Source organism: Strongylocentrotus purpuratus, unplaced genomic scaffold (genome assembly GCF_000002235.5).
Source record: "Strongylocentrotus purpuratus isolate Spur 01 unplaced genomic scaffold, Spur_5.0 spur5_scaffold_6, whole genome shotgun sequence".
In the NCBI taxonomy this organism is placed as follows: domain Eukaryota; kingdom Metazoa; phylum Echinodermata; class Echinoidea; order Camarodonta; family Strongylocentrotidae; genus Strongylocentrotus; species Strongylocentrotus purpuratus.
In genome coordinates, this window is record NW_022145612.1 from 32,529,816 (window position 1) to 32,551,550 (window position 21,735).

At 35.1% G+C, this 21,735-nt stretch overlaps 2 protein-coding genes across 2 annotated transcripts; both read left to right on the top strand.

The window, feature by feature from the left end:
- Window positions 1–585: 585 nt before the first annotated feature.
- Window positions 586–9,693, top strand: LOC115929879 (mucin-2-like). The gene is made up of 4 exons (XM_030999978.1): window positions 586–698; window positions 6,784–7,856; window positions 8,931–9,038; window positions 9,679–9,693. The coding sequence occupies exons 1-4, from the start codon at window positions 659–661 to the stop codon at window positions 9,691–9,693; spliced, it is 1,236 nt and encodes a 411-aa protein (XP_030855838.1). The 5' UTR covers window positions 586–658.
- Window positions 9,694–10,255: 562 nt separating this feature from the next.
- Window positions 10,256–19,344, top strand: LOC115919239. The gene is made up of 3 exons (XM_030972548.1): window positions 10,256–10,402; window positions 17,288–17,361; window positions 18,117–19,344. Exons 1-3 carry the CDS (start codon window positions 10,291–10,293, stop codon window positions 18,603–18,605), a joined length of 675 nt encoding a protein of 224 aa, XP_030828408.1. The 5' UTR covers window positions 10,256–10,290; the 3' UTR covers window positions 18,606–19,344.
- Window positions 19,345–21,735: the final 2,391 nt, after the last annotated feature.

Consider the following 21,735-nt stretch of genomic DNA (forward strand, 5'->3'; position numbering starts at 1 on the left):
TTTCTTCGAAAATCATTTTTAAAAGACCATCAAAATCAAGCCATTTCTAAAAGTGCCTAAATAAAGTTACCTATCAGGCACTGGCTGGATGTTGATCTTTTTTAAATGATTTTGAATACTTGTTTTAAAAGAACGGTCATAGCCTTAGTTCCCGGCTTTAGTTTTAAGATTTCTGTTTCAAAAATGTATGTTTCCAAAAATCCTCCCAAAATGTCCATAACAAACTTACTATATTCGGTAACTGTCAACGGACCCTGATGATAATTGATTGTTGCAGGTACTGTGTGCTAGATTGAGCTTTGGGAGATGTCAAATTGATCTATTAATCAGTAAATTACATTGTTCATTTATAAGGTAGCATACTCTTTCAATTTTTATCAAATGTGAAGTGTCGTACGAAGGATGAAAACAGGAAAAACATGGATTTCATCTCATTGTTATAAAAACAGTTTTTGAGAATCGCGCCTGTAGTGCATTACGGTATACGCACAATTTGCAGACAGCCGCTCCAGCTAGCTGCTATACACACACTATCGTCATCGTCAATTTGCGCATGCGTTTCGCCTTTCGCGTATTCTGATCATTAATTTTGTGAACAACTGTTGGCCGATCTACGCATCACCACCATCATCATCATCGTTTTAATCAATTAGGAATCATGGGTTCATATCAAAGGATTATCATTGTTCTTATCCTAGGTAAGTATAATTATATTCAATCATGTGAATAGGGTCTATAGAGGTCTAGAGAGTTAGAGAATAGATGATTGTAAGGGTTGAAATTAAAAAAATGAGATGGAGCGTAGCGAGTTTGCTCCGTTCATCGACTCGGGCTGTCTTCAAGTTCAAACTCTGAGTCCAAGAAATCTTGCCCCTGAAGTTGAGGCAGCTGAGCTGAGCAATGTGAGCAACCGAACGCACTGATCGAGTTTGATCGGTGAGATACTGTTGCAAGCAGAACTTAGGGGAAATGCCACTCTGGGAGTGGGAGAAATCCTTTCTCTTCTTGGGTATAAATAATATGCAAAACCTATATTTTTGTTTCCCAGTTTTGCTGTGATGGTGACACTTGACGGATTAAAATTAACGTCAGATCCAGTGCAGAAATGAGAAAGAGGGTGGGACCATGTGTGGTGATGGTGGCCGGTGGAAACGACCCAGAGACTATTGCCATATTGGCATGATTGTAGATCTAGAGTAGATCCAAGCTCAAGTCAAGGAGCTTTAGATCTAGATCTAGATAAACTTGTAACTTCTTGGGTCTAACGTTAGATCTAACGTTAGATCTAAATCAACTTGAGTTTTAAATTGGAAGAAAGGATTTAGAATCTAGGATAGAGTCTAGACCCTAGGCCTAATTAGTCACTGACATGATCAGAGTTATAATTGTGAAGATTCATCATGTTCATTTTGTGTAGTGACGAGTGTGTTCAATGTGTTTAATAAATCACTCATTTTTATGAAGGGTGGAATGTAGTGATAAACATGGAATTATGTCAGCAAATTCGGATTATATGATACTGATACTGATAGCCATGTGGTATCCCTGAGTGAGGCTGAAGATTAAAGGATACTTTTTTTCTTGGCTTAAAAAAGAAAGGAGAAAACTTCTGTCAGCACATGTGAAAATCTGAGGATACCCCCCCCCCCTTTTTTTCTTGTTAGTAGGGGCATAGTTGACATTGCCAATTGAATAGATTTTATAGAAACTAATTTCAGCTATTACCATTAGAACAAAATCATCAACAAGTTGTAGTAGTGTACATCAGGTTTTAAAATGGAGGAGGCGGTCAAAGTAGATCCTAAGGCTAAGTAAATAGTCCTAGAAATTAACTTAGATCTAGGTCTAGACCTACATGACACATGTAGACATTGAAAATCATCAGTCCTCCTACCGCACTCTCCGTTAATATCTAAATTTCTCTTTTTGTTACCCATGCTTAACTTTGAACATTCAGATTATCACTTTACAAATACAAGATGGCAATCTCTATTTCTCTGATATGGAATATACAAATAGATCTACAATTAATAAAGACAATTATAATTGTCTTTATTAATTGTAGATCTATTTGTATATTCCATATCAGAGAAATAGAGATTGCCATCTTGTACATGTAAAGTGATAATCTGAATGTTCAAAGTTAATAACTGTTAGAAATTGTTGTCATGTTTATGTTAATAAATCCACATGTATTTGGTTTCCTATGTTTCCTAATTGTGCCATTGTCTGGAGATTTAAAAAAATATATAATTTTGTCTTTTAAATTTTGTCAAACTTGACTGCAATTTTTTGTTTTGTTTTTGTTTGTTGTTGCTATGAAAGAGCTACGTAACTAATATTAGGCCTATCTTTTTGTCATCTAGCGATGAACAGTTAGATTTGTCATGTAGCAGTTTTCTAAGTAAGATTTTAGAGTAAGATTGAAGCGACTAGTTTAGCACACTTTATAGAATTTGAGGAAAATAGCTTATTCTACCAGAACAAATCCTTCACTTTCCTGTAAGTTCTAGATAACTATAAATCCCAAATTTAAGCCTGGCTGAAGCCAAGCCAATTGTCTGGTCCATTGACAAGCAATCCTGAATTGATATTGTCCACATGTAAATAGTCGGCTTTGTGTGGTCTTCCTGCTTGGGTAATTCAGGAAGTTATTGATCTCAATGATCTGACAAGTGGATTGTGAAAGAAAGTCAATATTTGCCTATTGAAACATAATGATACAAATCAGTTATTCACACTCTTATTGTAGCAGTACCACCTCAGGGTAACTGCTTTACAATCATTTTGAGAAATTCAATAGAAGTATAGACTATAGAACAAACTTAATATTTGCAGGGTGATATAATTTTTGTATAATTTGTGATTGAATGATACATATATCCAGACCTAAATTGTCTTACAACCAATAAAGTACATGTAGCAGGATAAAGAAAGGTAGCATTTTATACAACATTTTTGTTTTATGATTTTATCATTCAATCTGATTAATTTGTAAATTCATTTTTTACAAGAAGTGGTTGCTTTGTGGGAAATGAATAAAAAGGTAATTTATGAACGTCTAATGACATCTTTCCTCTCTGATCTATAGTAGCAAAAAACTAGCCCACATGTACAATATGCAATTCACCCTCCCCCATCCCTTCCTCCACAACCATAGTATAATCTAAATTTGTGTTCCTTGTTATTTTTAGTGAATTTATTGATTCTTTTAATGTTTTTGTATAATTACTTACCGGTAGTCTTTGTCCGTATTGAGTCGGTGACCTGTTATAAAGAGTTTTCTTTCTGTAAACCAAAATGAATGAATGGTACTTTTGTAAATTGTAATCATGATTAGGATAATACTGTAATTATGGTCAGGCCAAATTTACAAATACATTTGTGTGTCTTGACCCAAGTGTGGTAATCATGTAGGCCTGCTTGTATTTGTAAGGATTTTTAAAGATCTTTTAGAGGTTTGAGGGTCATATTCTTGAGAGCAGGGCTATTAAACGGAGGTGTTTTATTGTTGACTGAGCATCAAAAGGACAAACAATGGCACTGTCCAAGAACAAACAGTTATTGTTACTGATTTCTTTTTTCTACTGCTGCTTTTCCTACATGTATTTCTAATCTATGACTGCTTTAATACTTTGCTGTTGCAACATCAGCTATTTATTTACCTCTACCTTTCTTATTAACTAGTAACTTTAATTTTCTAGCTGTGTTTGTCAGAAAGCCTTCCCACTGGCACTAATGTTTCATTCTTACATGTATATAACATACACACATTTACAAGCATAATGAGTGGAGATTGACATGTTTACACGCGATGGTATTAAGGTGATGTAGAAGAGCAATGAAGCTGTAAGTGTAAGGAGCTTTGAGGGGGTCATACTGAATAGGCGTGTCTTCACTATCTCGAGATTGCCAAATATCCAGCTGTTTGAACTATCCCGATGGAAACTATCCAGCTAATTTGCGTCTTCATTAGACCGAAGTAGCAAATTAGCTGGATAGTTGGTCGGGATAATATCCCAAGATATCTCGGTCTAGTTTGCAAAATATCCCACTATTTCCCAACTAGCGGGATAGTTTGCGACCGTCTTCATTAGACAGAAGTATGGAGTCAAATATCCCGATCCCATCATGCACAACGATTTCCGGTTTTCCGTGTTTACTAGTTGTACTAGCGCGCTGAGCGGTATAGATCGCATGTGCGCCGGAAATCGTTGTGCATGATGGAATCGGGATATTTGACTCCGTACTTCGGTCTAATGAAGACGGTCGCAAACTATCCCGCTAGTTGGGAAATAGTGGGATATTTTGCAAACTAGACCGAGATATCTTGGGATATTATCCCGACCAACTATCCAGCTAATTTGCTACTTTGGTCTAATGAAGATGCAAATTAGCAGGATAGTTTTGATCGGGATAGTTCAAATAGCTGGATATTTGGCAATCTCGAGATAGTGAAGACGGGCCTATTTAGGCTACCCAAGCTGGTTTATAATTTCTCTTCAATTTAAGGTCAGAGGGGATTGCATTCTTAGAATGCCTTTGGACCTAGCTCAAGAGAAACAACCTCTAATTGAAGTGATATTTCTCTTGTTTTATGCCTAAAAGAAAGGTTTTAAAGAGTACAGTATGTAATGCAACTTTTTGGGGACTGAGAAGCATTCACTACAAAATATAATATGTTTTTTACATGTATATTATGATAATATTATAAATAAAAACGTTTTAAAATTCTAATATTATATTTTGTTGCAACAAAATTGTAATACATTTTAGATCATTAAATGCAAATGTCTAAGAATATTAACAAAAAACTTGAGGCCAAACTAATTAAAGAATATATATTATTTGTAATTGTATATGAATTATGTGCTCGATGTGATTTAGATTGGTTGTAATATTTTTTAACAGTTCACAATGCACAGAAATTATAGGTCAAATTGTTTCCAAACAAAGCAGATCATTAATAAATAGAACTGGTCAGATCTTGGATTTTTATTTGCTGAACTCAATTTGAAGAAGTTACTCAAGTTATTATCAATGAGAAATGTGTTGAAAAGATAACCATCCTTGGTAGCAGGCTTCTGTAAAAGAAAATTGAAAGGCCAGAGAAACAAGTATTTTTAATGTTGAAAAATAGTTGATACTTATTTTTAAAGTTCATAAGTAAATGTCTACAAGTAACCTACAGTACATTTGCACCTGCACTGTGTAAAATCAAAACAACCTTGTCCATTACTGTGACCAAATGACTGCCTAGAAATGGATAGAATGACTAAAATATAACTTGTTGTTATCGATGTGATGGAAATGATGATTTCTGTTATACAGTGCACATGCATGAACATATGTCATAGACCTATAATATGGTAGAGGTCTTGAACTTTACAATGGGGAGAGTGTTTTCAGAGTTTCACACTGGAAAAAAAATATAATAATCTTAAAATGAGTTTGACATTGCAATCACAAGATCAAGTTGCTAATTTGATATTTTTTTATAGACCTGATGGAGTGATACAAATGTTGCATTGTTTTTCCTAAGAATTTTAATGGAATCATAAAATAAACATGTACTGATGTAGGGGTCTATGCAATACTTTGACATTTCTGTGGTTGTTCTCAAATGTATACAACACAATCAAGTTGCATTCAATTGTGCCAATGCTATGAACAATTCAGTACTAAACTACATGCACATGTATTAAGCATTTATATTCAATAAATGAGATCCTCTTAGCAAACATGTTTATAGAACATGTTTGTTGTGGTTCAGTCCCTGGTCACACCCATACATGTTTACATTCCACAAACTTCCCTGTTTTATACTTTTTGCAGATTGACCTCAGCCCCCAGGGTCATTATGGCTTGACCTGTCAGTTTGCGCCCCACCCTGTTGTTGAACCCTATTCTATCTGCCCTGATTTATTGACCCTAGCTACCAACCAACCTATAAACAGTGGGAGCACATAAACAAACCTCCTTATTGCAGTTTGTATATATATATAGTACACACATACTCTAGGTGAATGTTCCTCTCCAGCAGGCAGCGCATCCAAGGATGCAGCTGTTGTCATTGCTCTTTTCTTGTCCAACCACCATTGGAGTTATTAATTTTGCAACTGGTGGTAGGAGTTTAAAGAGTCAACTCACTTTGGTTTGAAATTATGAGGAAAAACTGATAATGGCAAAAGACCAATACATGTAGTTTTTTTTTTTTTTTTTAAATTCAAGCAGTAAAGACGTTGGTATACAGTTTGAAATGATTGAAATACATTAATTCAATGTCTTTTTCTCCCATGGATTCATTTATTACTTACAACTTAGTTGAGATTATAAAAAGCTACATGTACAGTGTATGTCTAATATTGATACATTATTTTATATTGATTTTTTCAAAATTTAAGTGAGATACAGAATACAGATACAAACTGATACACATGTTTATTTAAAAGTACACATACGTGTAGATGTAGTTGATATGGTTATGTACATGTAGCTGTTAGCGCCTAGAGGCAGAGTTTACAAATATTCTATTTTCATTGCTTATCTGACTGATTTTTACTCTTTGTTCTTAAAAATGTATGTGCGATCTGTACGCAGAGAATGCTTTCTTAGAAGTGAAATAATAAATTTCTTTTTTGCTTTTATTAGTTACAGATCTATAGAAACAGTGTTTGTAATTCTTTGCAATTTTATAGTACCTTGACCTCATGGTGCAATGTAACTTCAAATTACAACCTCACTGACATTTTCTTTTCTATGTTCAATTCTTTGTCTCTGCAGTTGTTTGTTTAATGGGACTATCAGCAGGAAGAGGTGATGGCACTGCTTCAAGAAGCCCCATTATTGAAGAAGAAGAAGAAGAACTTGAAATTGAATACATCACTGTGACTGTCTTTGGTACAACGGACTTACCAGAAGAGAGCAACAATGGTTCACCTCCTCCTACCCGTCAAAATCTGACTATGGTAACACCAGCACCTGAAAGCACAAATGAAACACTTGCCACACCACAGAATGTAACACCGAATGTGGTGCCTATCAAAGCCAGCCAAGCTCCTGATTCAGTAACAACAATGGATATAGACGTTGTAACAGATGTTGGAACTGGCCCCTCTGCTATGGTTGGTGATGGCACTGGTGGTGGTGAAGATATGATGATGGCCACTCAAGGCTTAGACGTAACTTCAGATGGACTTGATGCAGCCACACTTCCAGTTGCTGGGGATTTAGCGGAAGAAGGAACTACAGAAGCGATTGAAGTGCTTACAGACATACTATCCATCGTAACAGAGGAAACTGAAGACATAATAACTGCAACGGATGAATTACCAACAAGCAGACAAGATGCTGAAATTCTACCAACTATTGTTGAGGATACAGACAGTACAACTGCGCTGATGCAAGAGATGACTACAGCTTCAGAAATTCTGGAGCCTGCTGTAACCTCTGTACTTGGAGAGCATCCGACCACTCAGTTTGCATCAACCCCAGAAATTCTCACCACAGTGGATCAAATCACTTCAGCACCACAGTCTACTCCTCACACACCCCTACCACCTACAACACCTGAGAGCTCAACGACAGCCATGCTCCACACATCGCTACCACCTACAACACCTGAGCTCCACACATCACTACCACCTTCAACACCTGAGAGCGCAACCACATCTATGCTCCACACATCACTACCACCTGCAACTCCAGAGAGAGCAACCACATCCATGCTCCACACATCACTACCACCTACAACACCTGAGTTCCACACATCGCTACCACCTGCAACTCCAGAGAGAGCAACCACATCGATGCTTCACACATCAGTACCAACAATCACTACAAGTCAAGCTCAAACAGTAAGTGATTGGATACATTTTTGTGTTTACACACATAATATAGGCTACCGGTAGTTAAAGAAAAGGAGAAAAACTATTTCTAAATATAAATGTGAATACTGCTCATTACCTAATTGTTGATCTACTGTATTCTTCAATTACTTTAAGGGGGGGGGGGGGCAGTGGGGTAATGGGGTAATATATTGCCTTTTAACGCACCCTAATTAAGAATATCTTGACAACCATAGAAGCTACCCCCTACAAACTATATACTGTTTGAAAGACCATTCAACTTATAATAAAAGTGAAATGAGAGATTTCCAAACAAGACAAGAAATTACAGATTTTCAGAAATCAAAACTGCAACCACTACTACTCAAGAGTGTACAGGTACATGTATACCACTTGTAAAATTTAAAGGTAGATACAATGTAGTATGTTTAATTGTTTATGTAACTTAATGATGGCTTTTTGAAATATTTTGCTGTTTTCACAGTAAGATAAAAGTGATTTGATAAATCAGAAAACTTCTTGAAAATCTGCAATATTTTGGTTCAAGTTGGTATAAGTTTTCAAGTTATAGCAATTTAAGTCTGAAAATGGTAAATGTTGGTAAATGAGCGTTAGAGTTTCTGAAGAATATCAGTAAGTGTGCACTAAATGTTCCATGAAAAGAAAATTTGTTTAAATAGGCTAACATTATTTCTTATTCATACTGCCCCCGTAAACTTCGGCTTTAAAAGACAATTGGAAATGATAGGAATGTTTGTAAGTATTGTAACCTTTAGATACTCCCATCATATTCCTTGTTTTTATTTGAATTTTCTCTACTTGAACCAGTCATATTCATCTAGGCTTCAAGTTAAAAGGCACAGTGTGGCACACACAATAAATAGATTACTTGTGGATGAATAAGATCTGATTGCCTATTTGGCATTGCATTGGGTATCATAAAATGGCAAGATTACATTGAAGTAGGCCTACATTGAAGTAGAGAGTTTGTTTCGTTCTAAGATGTGTTTTTTAATAAATAAATCATAGTAAATTTTAAATGTAAATGAAATGATTTTTGTTTGTTGTTATATTCGTTTTCAGACGGAAAGTGATCATACTGTCTCTCATCATTTGAATCAGATATCAGCCAGTGATTTGTCATCAGATGAGATTGATAACATTGTGACACTCAAGTTCGGTGGTATCACGGTAAGTAGATAGCAGGAAAGTTAAACATTTCTGGAGAGTTTTATCTTTTACGAACAGACAAAATAGTAGACAAAAGGGAGAGTGCATTCCTGTGCCTTGAATTCATCTTCTGTACTCGATCAGTATTCCAATCGTTGATATACATGTACATGTAGTGAACAAGTGAATCGTCCTTAGTTTATACAAGATCTGAATTTCTGAAATAATATAGAGTACTTTCTGACACTGTGGCATCATAAAAATCTATTTTTAGAAAAACTCAATTTGAACTTCATTTTCAGAAAGAGCATAAAAAAAAATGTCCAACTATTGAAACCAATTGAATATGTGACGTGTTGGCCGGGATACATGTATATGACCATCCAAATGAAATAGATTTCAATAGGAAATCTAATGTTATGAACCAGAGAAAAAAACAGTGATTTCCTATTGAAATCTATTAATTAGGACAGACATCTCTCGGCCAGTGCTTAACATATTCAATTGATTTTCAAAATGAAGTTCAAATTTGGAAACTCTAAAAATAATTTTCTGATGACGTCACTTCACCACTCTCTACTAGGGAAACCTTTCCCAGTTTCCCTCAATAACAAATGATTCAGACCACATGATTGTACAGTTTTGTTCTCTTTAAAAACAGTGTACTCCCCTTTAGCATACCGAGTTGGTGGTATGTGAAATTTCATGGAATGAACCCCTGTAGAGAAGAATTACTGAAAGGTCAAAGTTTATAGCTTTCACATATCCTTCATGTCATGCTGGCAGTTCAAAAATAACTGTGAAGTGAGAATGCTTTACTATTATTTTATAAAAAACTCGGCAAAAAGAGGCAGACATCTAGATAGTGTTTGTTTCCTTTCGTAAATCATGTAATGATGAACAGTGTATACGAAGTGAAGAAATCCCACAACAGGCCTACCATTGTAGGTATTATACATAATTGTATGTCTCTCAGTTATTTTAACCACAATGTTGAGTTGTTCAAACTTAAATGTCAATATACATAAAACTTTTTATTTAGAAGCTAGGAAGAGGCCAAATAAGTACTGGGTAACATTTATTTTTGTTCTAGTTTCTTCCCACCTGGAAAATCATATACAGGAATGTAAAATGTTAATATCTAGTGAAGATGTCCTCAGCGTCATACAAGATAATTCCTAGATTTCTATAATTTCAAATTTGTTACATTTCTGTACAGGTGAATTCTTGGCATGACAGCTATGATGTGTCATTTAGACAGTATCTATCCAATATGCTGACTTCAGTAGAGTCTTCTGACATATATTACATCAGACCAACTCCTCTAGATCAGAACGACATCCTCTTTGTCTCATTTATAGCAAGATCTTCATCTGCACGTAAACGTAAGTATACACTATATTTCTATGGATATGCAATCATCAATGAATTATCTTTATTGAAATACATAGTGATATAAAATTGTTTGAATATTTGTTGTTGTGTGTGTGTGTGTTTAAAGAAAACAAGCCCAACATGACCAAGACAAGTATTACTCCAACAAGTAGTGCTTGTGAAATGAAAATAGCACCTCATTAGGCGCTATGTTATTTTCATTCATCTTTGATAGGAATTTAATTTGGACTAGAAGTTTGTGCGTATACATGTATATTTGTAGTTGAGCTGTATTTTAAAGCAGAGTCAGCACAGCACAGCTGATATTATAATCTGTTCCCTAGCCTGTTTGTGATGTTTATTGATGCTACAGATTGAATTCTGCTACACAATGCACTCATTATGATAAGTCATGCCACAGCCTGGCCATGGGATAGATGTCTATATCACTGGAGTCTGTTCACATACAATGTAACTACTGTAAAGTCGTTAGCCAAAGTTTAAATTAGTTCTCCCTGAGTTGATAAATACAAGTTTTGATACAACTATAAGGCACCACCCATATTAGCCTTCAAGTTCAAGATAAAACATATAGCAATGACAAATACCCAGAAAGAATAGACGCGTTTGCATTGTGAAAGAAACTTTTGTGGAATCGATCAGATAGGTTGATTATCTAGCAAGTATTGGTATGTACTGCAAGGTTCTGGAATCATCAAAATGATAAGAAATTTGGCCCAGTCTACAGTGTAGGTAAAGTTACAAGCACTGTACACAGAAAGATGTTTATGGGACTACGGCATATCTATCCAGTCTGGATAGATATAATAATTTACCAAAAAGATTAATTAGTACCGGCAACATTTGTATCATCACGTATTAGTCAAAACATATTCTTTCACATGATTGGTAATACAAGCTTCCATTTCATTTTTTGAGAGGGGGCGTTTCCAAAACTGGTCTATACCTTTAAAATGTGCTTAAGTGCACCTGTATTCACTAAAATTGCTAGTGAAAGGATTTTCCAATTACTTGGGGAGCACAGTGAAAACAGAATTTATTAACCACTGACAAACAACCAAATAAACAAGCGTTTTACTTCCCTTGACTCTGTATGTCCTATCCCTGACCAATGAACCACAAAATGGGTTGGGTCTGAGATTGCCATACATGTATATAATAAGAACCTTTGTCAAACTCTGATGCTTTTCCCATTAGTCATGTGGGTTTGTTATAGAGGGAGGATCCCTTACCATGTATCTGATGGTGATACAATTGCCAGACTGTTGATGGGAAGCTTACTCTGAATTGAGCTGAGAGCTATTACGTTGCAGCATCCCTCAGAGAAAAGACTAACGTATTCCTAGAAGTCCTAAAGTAATTAATATCCAAATTTCAAAAATCTTTCTTGCAATTCTTAGTAAGGCCTTTGTCCTATTCATGTTTGGAAATGCCTCATCTGACCTGTATCTTACTAGCATCAGTTGTGAAGCAACTATCAAGTTCAGTATTTCCTAATGCTACATCTATCTCAAAATTGTTATGTATGTTTGTATTCTCCTTTTCAGAGATGTCCCAATGAAGGCCAATATCCATTTTACAGACACCTTTTATTGGGGTGTATTCGTTGGGATTCCCCACTGGTTTCTTATGCGTGTGAAATCTTTCAGTCTGATGTTGGTTTTCATCCAGTATAGAGAAGGAGCTCCTCAAATCCATGACATGTACATTTTGATAAATTATGCTGTAATGATTCTGGTGGAATTCCCCAAGATTATTTTCAGAGGAAACAGTGATTACCAGGAAATTCTTTAGTCTGAAATGTTTATACTGACAAGGCATAAATGCATTTGTATTTTGTATTCTTGCCTGGAGCTACCCCCTACCAAGTGGCAATGATATTGATAATGCCGTAAACCATCATCCTAGTAATGTTTCCCTTGATTTGATTAAATTATTCAGCTTCACCGTTTCTCTTAGGTTCAGTGTTCCTAAATGTAAAAAGATATGTCAGGAATCCTCAGAAAATATATGTACTGTGCTTGACCAAATAGGAGAATGAGGATATTCTAGACAAAGTTGGAACAATTACTTTACCATTGTTTTAAGAATAGTATAAAAGGAATTAAAGCAATATTTCACAATGCCTATTTTCTTTCACACCCCTACACCTGCAAGCCGAAAAAAGTTTGCTCAAACTACAGTAGACAAGCATCTGTGTGTAGAAAATGAGTACGTAAGGGCCTACAATAAATTCCGTTTGGTAGCTCCTGTGTAATGATGTCTCTATCAGCCTTTTCACACACAGCTAAAATTCTATAAACATGACTAGTATAAACGTGTTTCGAACGTGTTTAAACTAATCATGAGCCTTTCACACACAGAAATTTCGTTGCGATCGTTAATAGTTTCGTGATTAACTACTGCTCGTAAAATGCGCAGTAGTGCCATTGCGCATTGAAGGTCATGTCATATCAATCAAAGCGCACGCTCCATCCAGTTTAAACACGTTTAAACACGAATTTCCTTTCACACACAAAATGTCAAGCTCTCTAGATACGAACTTCGTATCTGCAGCCTGCTTTTAGGGGCGTATGGATCGCGACTTCGTATCTATCCCAACATCGTATAAACGATGTTCACACTGGGAAATTTTGTCTATAAACATGTTTAAAACTGTTGAGTGATTCTAATCATCTCTAGATACGATGAATTTTAGCTGTGTGTGAAAAGGCTGTATGAGGAGGAGAAAATGAGATTGTAACAGAGACGTGTTCTAAGATGGCATGACGTTGTAGTAAAAATATATTATAGATTTTTATGAGAAGCTCTAGAACAGTTCATCATGTATGTACATGTACAAGCATGGACATATAAGAGACACTCGTATATACAGTATGGGCAGTTTTGAGCACATGATGAAGTATGCGTGAATCAAGAGGTTACAGGCCACTTACATCTCAGGGTTCACAGCCTGTTGTGGTTGAAAGAGGAGAGTCTACGCTTTGTTCCAAATCCTCCTTGTGGCTCATTATGCACAGCCAGGTGTCCCTTTACAGGGGCTAAATCGACTGACTCTTTCTCACAATGCTCTCTCGCTCTTTCACTCTCACTCCTGCTTTCTCCTGATCACTTTCTCTCTCTCTCTCTCTCTCTTTCTCTATCTCCTTTCTTTTTATTTCTGCATTTCAGGATGTTTTTATAAAGATATATATCAAATTACACATGTTGTAGAATTCACCTCCTTTTTACAGTTGTTGATTTAAGTCACATCATGATTGTTTATTAATATATACAAAATGATTGTGTTATATTTAGTCTACAGCCGTACAGGAAAACTTACCTACCGGTACATGTATCTGACCAGCAAGAGGGAAGGTAGAAAAAAGGAAGGAGGGAGAGAAAGAGAAGGGAAGATAAAGTGAGGGATTTAACAGGAAAATTACGAGACCCCACCCCCATAAAAGAAGAAGAAATGTAACAATACTAAATAAAACAAAGAACAAAGAGCAATTCTAAATGAAAGTACAGTGAAGGGTATCAAGGACAGGTTTGATTGATAGTGGGTAAGAATTAATATGTAGGCCAAATTACTTGACTTTGAATGGTAGATTGTACCTACTGTATTTCTTCAAAATATAATCAAGGTTGTTGAATACTGGATGCCTTCATATACGTTTCAAAGTAATATTATACCAGTATCCAGGCTGGGATACTAGTGATATCTACTGGGTCGTAAGGTGTAGGAGAGGAGTGCATTGTAGGTGAAGGGAGAGTTGATAAGATGAAAATTGACAGAGACCTTTACCCCAAGATACATTGTATTACAATTGATTGAGATTGCTTCAGATGCTATGTTGAGATGAATTGGACTGTACTCTACAATCTCTGTTTGAGCAAGACGCTGTAATGATTAATCTAGGAGAATTCATTTAGGGCTTGGCAAAATTCAAAGTAGGCATTCATTTAGGGTCTGTATGTACTAGTAGCTTAGTCTTGGCTTGATGTATTTTGACGAAATCTGTTACCTCACTTTAAAATACCTTCTATCTAGCTATTAGGTAAACAAACAAAAATGAGAGTATGATTTATTGAGAAGTATTGTATATTCTATAAATATCATTTGTGTTTTCTGATTTTGAAATTACTCTATTTTGAATGAATAAGGCTGAATGTAATCTGTAAAATGGTTAGAAAGGAGAAAGGCAGAAAGGTACTATTACCAGATTAAGATTTTCATAAAGTAGCCTACAATCAACACAAATACATGTATGCAAAGAAAGTTAATCTTGTAGAACCAACCTCTTATCCTGCCAAATATTTGTAAATTTTGTTTGTGAACAAGATTATAATACAGACTTCCTGGTACTCTGTTCCATAGCATCAAACTGCAATGAAATGTTAATTGTATACAAAGTGTAGAAAATACAAATTTGTCAAATGTAATTTTATTATATTAATAATCTACATGTAACTAAAGTTAATGGCTATGGAGATGCATCATTCGATACAATGCTTCATCTGAAGCCTACATTGCTTCATTAATGAATGGCTAATGAAGGACTGGTTATTATTTTCCTTTTATAATTCTTTGACAATTCTTTGACACATAACATCAATTATAATACAGACCCAATGGGTGGTAGGATTAATTATTCCCTATAGTTGGCCTCATTAGTAGTATACAGTACAAGACTGAATGGTACCAACACAGTGTGATGATTGGGCTTTCATTCCATCGTTCAAGGAGTTAAGGAGTTGAGCAGTCAGACCATTTCAAATCAGAAATAGAAAGAAACTAACCCATGGCAGCATACACACATACATGTATGTTCATTAAACCTAGTATGTACATGTAATATGTATAGTGAGAGACATCCTATCAGAAATCCACTATTTGAATATGGGATCTGTGAACGAGATGAAATATGCTATATGTAGTACATTATGTGCACTAGGGCTTATGTTTTGGGTAAATTGTCTCAAATAGTAATGGTTGTAATAGAGTATGTGTTGAGACTAGGAATATTGTGATTTCATAAAGAGAATTGACCCTTCAAACAAAAATTGGCATGAAATGACACAAAATTAGAGAAAGCATAAGAATTTTTGAATTTTTGCAAAATATGACTTCAAATATGGGGGTCTCCCTATGTTGGTATACATGTATGCAGGTCACTATTTGTAATGTCATATGGGGAAAACTTTCCCAATTATTTGAACCTAAATCACTTAAAAGTATTCCTTTTTCAATTTGCAGTATGGAACAGACATTTTACACTCCACAAGACTTGTACAAAATATTTTGAAAGTAAAACATCTTTAAAAAATATAACATAGAAAATTAAATTTCCAGAACGAATGAGATGGGTAGCCAAAATAATGTTAAAAAGTACTTTGACTTTTATGGTTATTATTGCTAGTAATTGGATACTAAGGAGTTGCCAGACCTCCTGATAGAGTGGGACTGGGCTTTGATTTAGAAGCAGTAGCAAACAGCAAATGCATCTGTCATCATCATCATCATCATCATCATCATGTCTGGCATTCCAAGAGCGGTGGTTGATTACCCTTTGGCTTGACATTGGGGATCTGATAAATTAATTAACCAGTACACTCTCGGCTCCTTCATTTGCTTCCAACCTTCAACTTATCGAAAATAATATCGTTAGTGATATTCGTTTGTCTTGCAATGTATGATGGTCAACAAGGGATCTAAAAGATCATTAAGTTTCATGAGCCACTGCAACACTTCGTCAGGTGATAAAATCTACAAATGTAATGTATAAAACACGCTTGCTTACATTAGATTTTATCACCTGACGAAGTGTTGCAGTGGCTCACGAAACGAAACGTTGTGATCTTTTTAGATCCCTTGTTGAATGTTGACCATACATTGCGAGACATTGCGAGACAAACAAATGTGACTAGCGATATTATATTTGATACTACATCCACAATGAGTAATATATTTAGCAATAGCATTAACCTTCAGCTTCATTGCAAGCGGCCCTTATGTTTTGGTTTCTATTAGCTCAGACATGTACACGTATTTGCTTTTCTTTTTAATCAGTTTTTTATGCTAGGTTGACGGTACCTAGCATAAATGTGTCTTCAATATTTAGAGATCTCTTGGTTTTATTGCAATGTGCTTGATTTGATGAGCTGAGGAGCTCTACATATTATAGTCCTACATGATTCTTGATGTGCTATCATCTGCTGAGGACCAGAAGGGTGTTAACTCATTTTTGACAAAGTTAATGCCCTTTTGGCCCTCAACAGAGGCTTTATGGTTTTAATAATGAAATCAGACGTTTAAAGGGCAATCCAAACCTTGTAACAAGTTCATTTGTATGAAAGTAGAAATAAGATTAACAGAATGGCGAAATTTGGATTCAAATTCAAGTTATGAATGTTTGAAATATGAGATCACTAAACGTCTAGGTGAATCTCAAATTGGCGGTTTTGTCAGTGGATCGTGACATAGTATCTCTCCTGTTTTTCAGTACAAAAATATTAGTTTCTGTGTTTCTCCCAAGTGCCTTCTCCCTTGAGGCACTACTCAAAATATATTATGGATAACATATCGTTATAGCTCCTCTAAAGAGAATTAGAGAATAGACCCTTGTGAGTAATACATTTTTGAAAAATTCAAATTTTTAGTAATTATGTGTGTCGGAACAAATGGTAAAGCTGTCTGACACTACATCACAGAGACAGCCCACACATGTACCTACAGTGATTAAAACTGTCAAAAATTCATATCTTTGTCTGATTTCATCCAAACCTTCACCAGTCTACTTCTCTGATTTGTCTCCTTTCTTCTAGAGTAGTTTGCTATCAAGGTTGGATTTTCCTTTTAACTTCTGTGATTTTTCTTTCTCTTCCCTCTTCAGGTTCGACGAAGCCAGTTGTTCCTCTAGGTGATGTTCTTGGCGCATTGGACAATATCACTGCTTTTACAGAGGCAGTAAGTATAACATATACAGTGCGACCCAGAAAAAACCAAACCGAGAATTAATTATGTTTTATCATAACTTAGTCGCATTTATAATTAATAAATGACACATATTTGGAAACCTGAGATTCTCCTCTTTCATTTGATGCAACTCATATGATGCATATTTCATGCATGAGTGATTAAAATGAATTTGAAGAGAGAAAACCAAAAAGTCATTTGGCGGACAGTATCTGAATTTCAAAGAGAAAATCACATTTCTAGAAAGTTGAGTTCCTGCCCTTTCATATGACACCTCAATCAGGAAAACTGAGCAAGGAATGACAAAGTTCTGTTTGTTTAAAGTAGTGCTTGTATTTCCATGATTTTTTTCAAACAAATTCGTTTTTACTGGCTGCCTGCCGTAGCAGCAAGCAGAATTGACAAAAGACTTAACTTTGTTTTGTTGACAATCAGCCATGCAATGCCAGTCAATATCAACATCATATTTTGTTTCTACTTGAAGTGTTTTAGAAGCACATTAAACAATACAACATCATTGACAAACATAGGCATTTCAAATGAATTATTTTGTATTTTATTATTTCTGTACTCTTTAAAAACAAATCATATATATTTCTTTCTATTTAATAATTATTTTTAGAAAAATGTCTTTATATATTATGAGACAAGAACTCAAGCAAACATCTAGAATACACAAAATAGGTAGTGTTATAGAGCAACTTTTGAAAACTCATATCAATATGTCCTTATTTTCTTCCCTACAGCTTGGGATTCTTCCGTCACAAGCCCCATCCATCACCGCCGGACTTCCAGATTTCATTCTAAACACCCTACCAACATCACCAAGCTTTACCCTTCCAGTCGATGGAGATGATGATGATGAAGATACAACGGAAGGATCAACTCGCAAACCTCCACCAGAAATTGGTTTCCTAAGCAACCCTGGTCTCTTCATCTCGTTGGTAGTGATAGCTACAGTGAGTATCATCATCATCATTGTTGGTCTCATCTACCTGCTCTGTGATAGAAAACGAGGTAGGAGCGGTGAGTACATAACCAATCATACTCCGCGGAACAGCGACTTGGAGCTGGGATTCGACAATCCCGTCATGGCGGAGAACGATAAGAACGTGTCTAACGGCAACCACCTTTCAAGCATAAAGGGAGAGATGGAATCGGATATGATTGTGCCGTACGATAACTTTACTCAAGAAGAATTGATGAATTATGAGGTGGAAGACACTCATTTGTAAAAAAGGTGAATTTCATGGCATCAGTTTAAAATATGGATTGGATGTTTGAGCAAAAATGATTTGTTATGATGCCCAAATGGCATTTTGAAGCAATGTGTGTTATGATGAGATGATAGTGTTTTAAAGCAATGTTTGTGTTTGAGTTTGCCATGATAATTATGTGCATTTCAACAACAACAAAATGTGCTGATAAAAGCAATTTTGATTTGTGGGTCCTTTAACTTTTGGGGTTATAAAACCATGTAAAAGAGATACATGTTGAAGTGCAGTGATCAAACATATTTGGAGGATTCTTGCTACATCCAAGTTTGCCTGGTACTAGCATTCAGTACTAGATCTTTTATTTAACAAGTTGTACTGTAAAGAAACCTCTCAACATTTGTGCTTCCTGTGAGATTGTAGTTGTAATACATTAAGTTTTGAGATATACTAACGAAACCCAAAAGGTTTTGGTTAACATGAAGTTTTCGAATACTTGACAATTATAAACATTTTCTCTCTGTGACGAAACTTGCCATTGAGATCAGCTTTAGTGAAATAGTCTCCTACTTGAATCTTGGTTGACCTGTTTGCTTGTTGTCCTATCTAACCTTGCAAGTGAAGAGTGTGATATAGTACAGATAAAATGTCAGATATCCAAAGATCATATTACTAGTTGTAAATAGGTAGGCAAAAAACGAATTTTGGCCTCTATTACTTCAATAGACTTCATGAAATAATATGAATACTGTAGAATTAATCAGAGAGAGAGAAAGAGAGAGAGAGGGGCTGAGGCTACCAAAAGTTCTGTTATGCAATTTATACATTGTATTCTGTTAATAGTGTATTCATATCTGCTGTTTTCTTCCCTTTTAAATGATTATTATAACTATCTGATGATTCTGATCCATGTTGACATAGAATCATAGTCAAAGTTTATAGGCAAAACATTCTATAGTACATGGTCAGAGACTGTGATCACTGACCAGCCTGTTTTAAAATAATTTGCCATATCGTACGTATACATGGACATGCACATGTATACCTTGGCTTCTATCATCATCAGGCATTGGTGAAAAACTTGTGCAAAACTTTTTAAAGAGTTTACTTTGAGTGATAGCAGTACAATGATACTGTTCATGTATTCCTGGCTTGCCTGACTCCTACTCATTTTCCATGTATTATATTGTACTAGCATTCCTTATCAGAAGAAACTTCCATTATATCCATATGTACCGTATGTCACTGTAAATATAGCTTACTTGTGTAGTTTACTGTGTAAGTATTTACTCTTGTAGATATGTTGAATATTTTGAAAAAGTAAAATGGTACTACTTATCGTTAGATTTCATAAACAGTTGTGTATGATGACTCAATATAGCATTTACATTTGATCTGAAAAAAAACATAGACTTGTAGTTTATCAATGTTTTAATCTTTTTTTAAACTATTTTTTGCAAATGAGTGCAAATGTAAAGTTAAGAATTTGATAGGGCCTTGGACAAGTTTGTATGTGGCCGGCCCACTTTTATTGTATGAAATAATGTAGTTATACTAATTTATTTTCTTTTTAAATATGTAAAGCAAAATTAAACCAAGATATATCAATAGTATAGGTAGGTACTTATGCTGCTATTAACATTGACTGTGTTACACCACACCACTGTTTTGATAGAAGCTCCATAAAAGAATGGGCAAAGTGTTTGATGACACTTTTCTTTTGTTCAGAACTTCAACTTTGTTATTACTCAAAGTTTAGAATTTCAGACCAAAGTATTCGTATCAAACAACAGTATTGTGTCTTGTGATCAAGATGGTATAAACAGTAAAGAGTAGAAAAGCTTCAAGCCTGTGATGTCATCCACAGTGTTATGTTTCATCCATTGTTATCCATGTTTATTGTTTAATTGTTGCATTTAAAAGAGTATGATGTGCATGCTAAACACAATTTTTCTGTGTTTTTAAATCTTCAAGTGCATGCATCCTCATTTTACCACAGGCATTACTGTCTAGTATGATATCTAAAAGTTGCCTTTTCATTTCAACAAATCGATACACCTCGCCAGCATTAGAAAGATAACAACACAGAAAAACATAGACTACTAATAATGAGTAGATTTTTTCTTCTTACTCTTTTTAATCTTTTTAAAAGGCATTAAACACCTTGCTACTACCTTAATTACAAAATATTTCTGAGTTGTGACATATTGTATTCATAGTCTGCATATGTGCCATGGAACTAATTTTAATCTTGCCCAATATTCATGGATAAATAGCATTGCAGTAATCTAAACCAATGTAGTAATGTATGGGAGATTGGTTGTGACTTGCATGAGATGTCCATTTTGTTACTTCTCCATACTTGGTTTACCCGTTTGTATTACCCCTGTGAAGTGAGCTTTTAGCCACAGTTTTGTTCTTGAGTGTTGCAATAGTTGATCTTACAAATGTATTCAACTCAGCTAGCCAAACTCTCTTGCCAAAATGACTGTGATAGAGTAGCATAAGCTACAGTGTATGGCTAGCAATGATACTGGAAATCTCCTGATTTACTTAGAAAACACATTTGAATACATGTTTAAAATATGATAATGGAATAGAAATGTAGTCATTTTTGAGATGTTTTATCCTGTATGCTGAAGCGCTCCTATCATTCTCCAGTTTACTCTTATCTTATTTAAACAAATGTAAACCCAGTAGACTTCCTTGCAAAAATGGAACAAAATAGAAACACTCTTCATCTTCCTATATTGAATGTGTATGATCAATTAATGTTTGGTACTATAGTTCCCAAATGTTCATATTTAGATGATTTCAAGAAAGAAAGCCTAATATTGCCAAACCAGAAAGTGCCTAACTCTATCAGTATTTGTAACCAAATTGATGTTGACTTGCTGAGCTTTATTCTTGCTACGATTTATTATATAACCCTAAAGTTCTCTAATACCGGTATTCCAAGAGAAGAGATCGTTGTATAATCTTATGCTATGACCGACACTAATTGGTAAGAAAAAGTATACATTTATCTTGCAGTGAAGTTTTTGATATACAGTGATTTTTTATTGTTTTCTTAGATTTTTAGTTCATAAATGTGTACAGTATTCATTGCACCATGAACTTGCTGCTAATCTGAATTGTTAAAGAGGCTTAA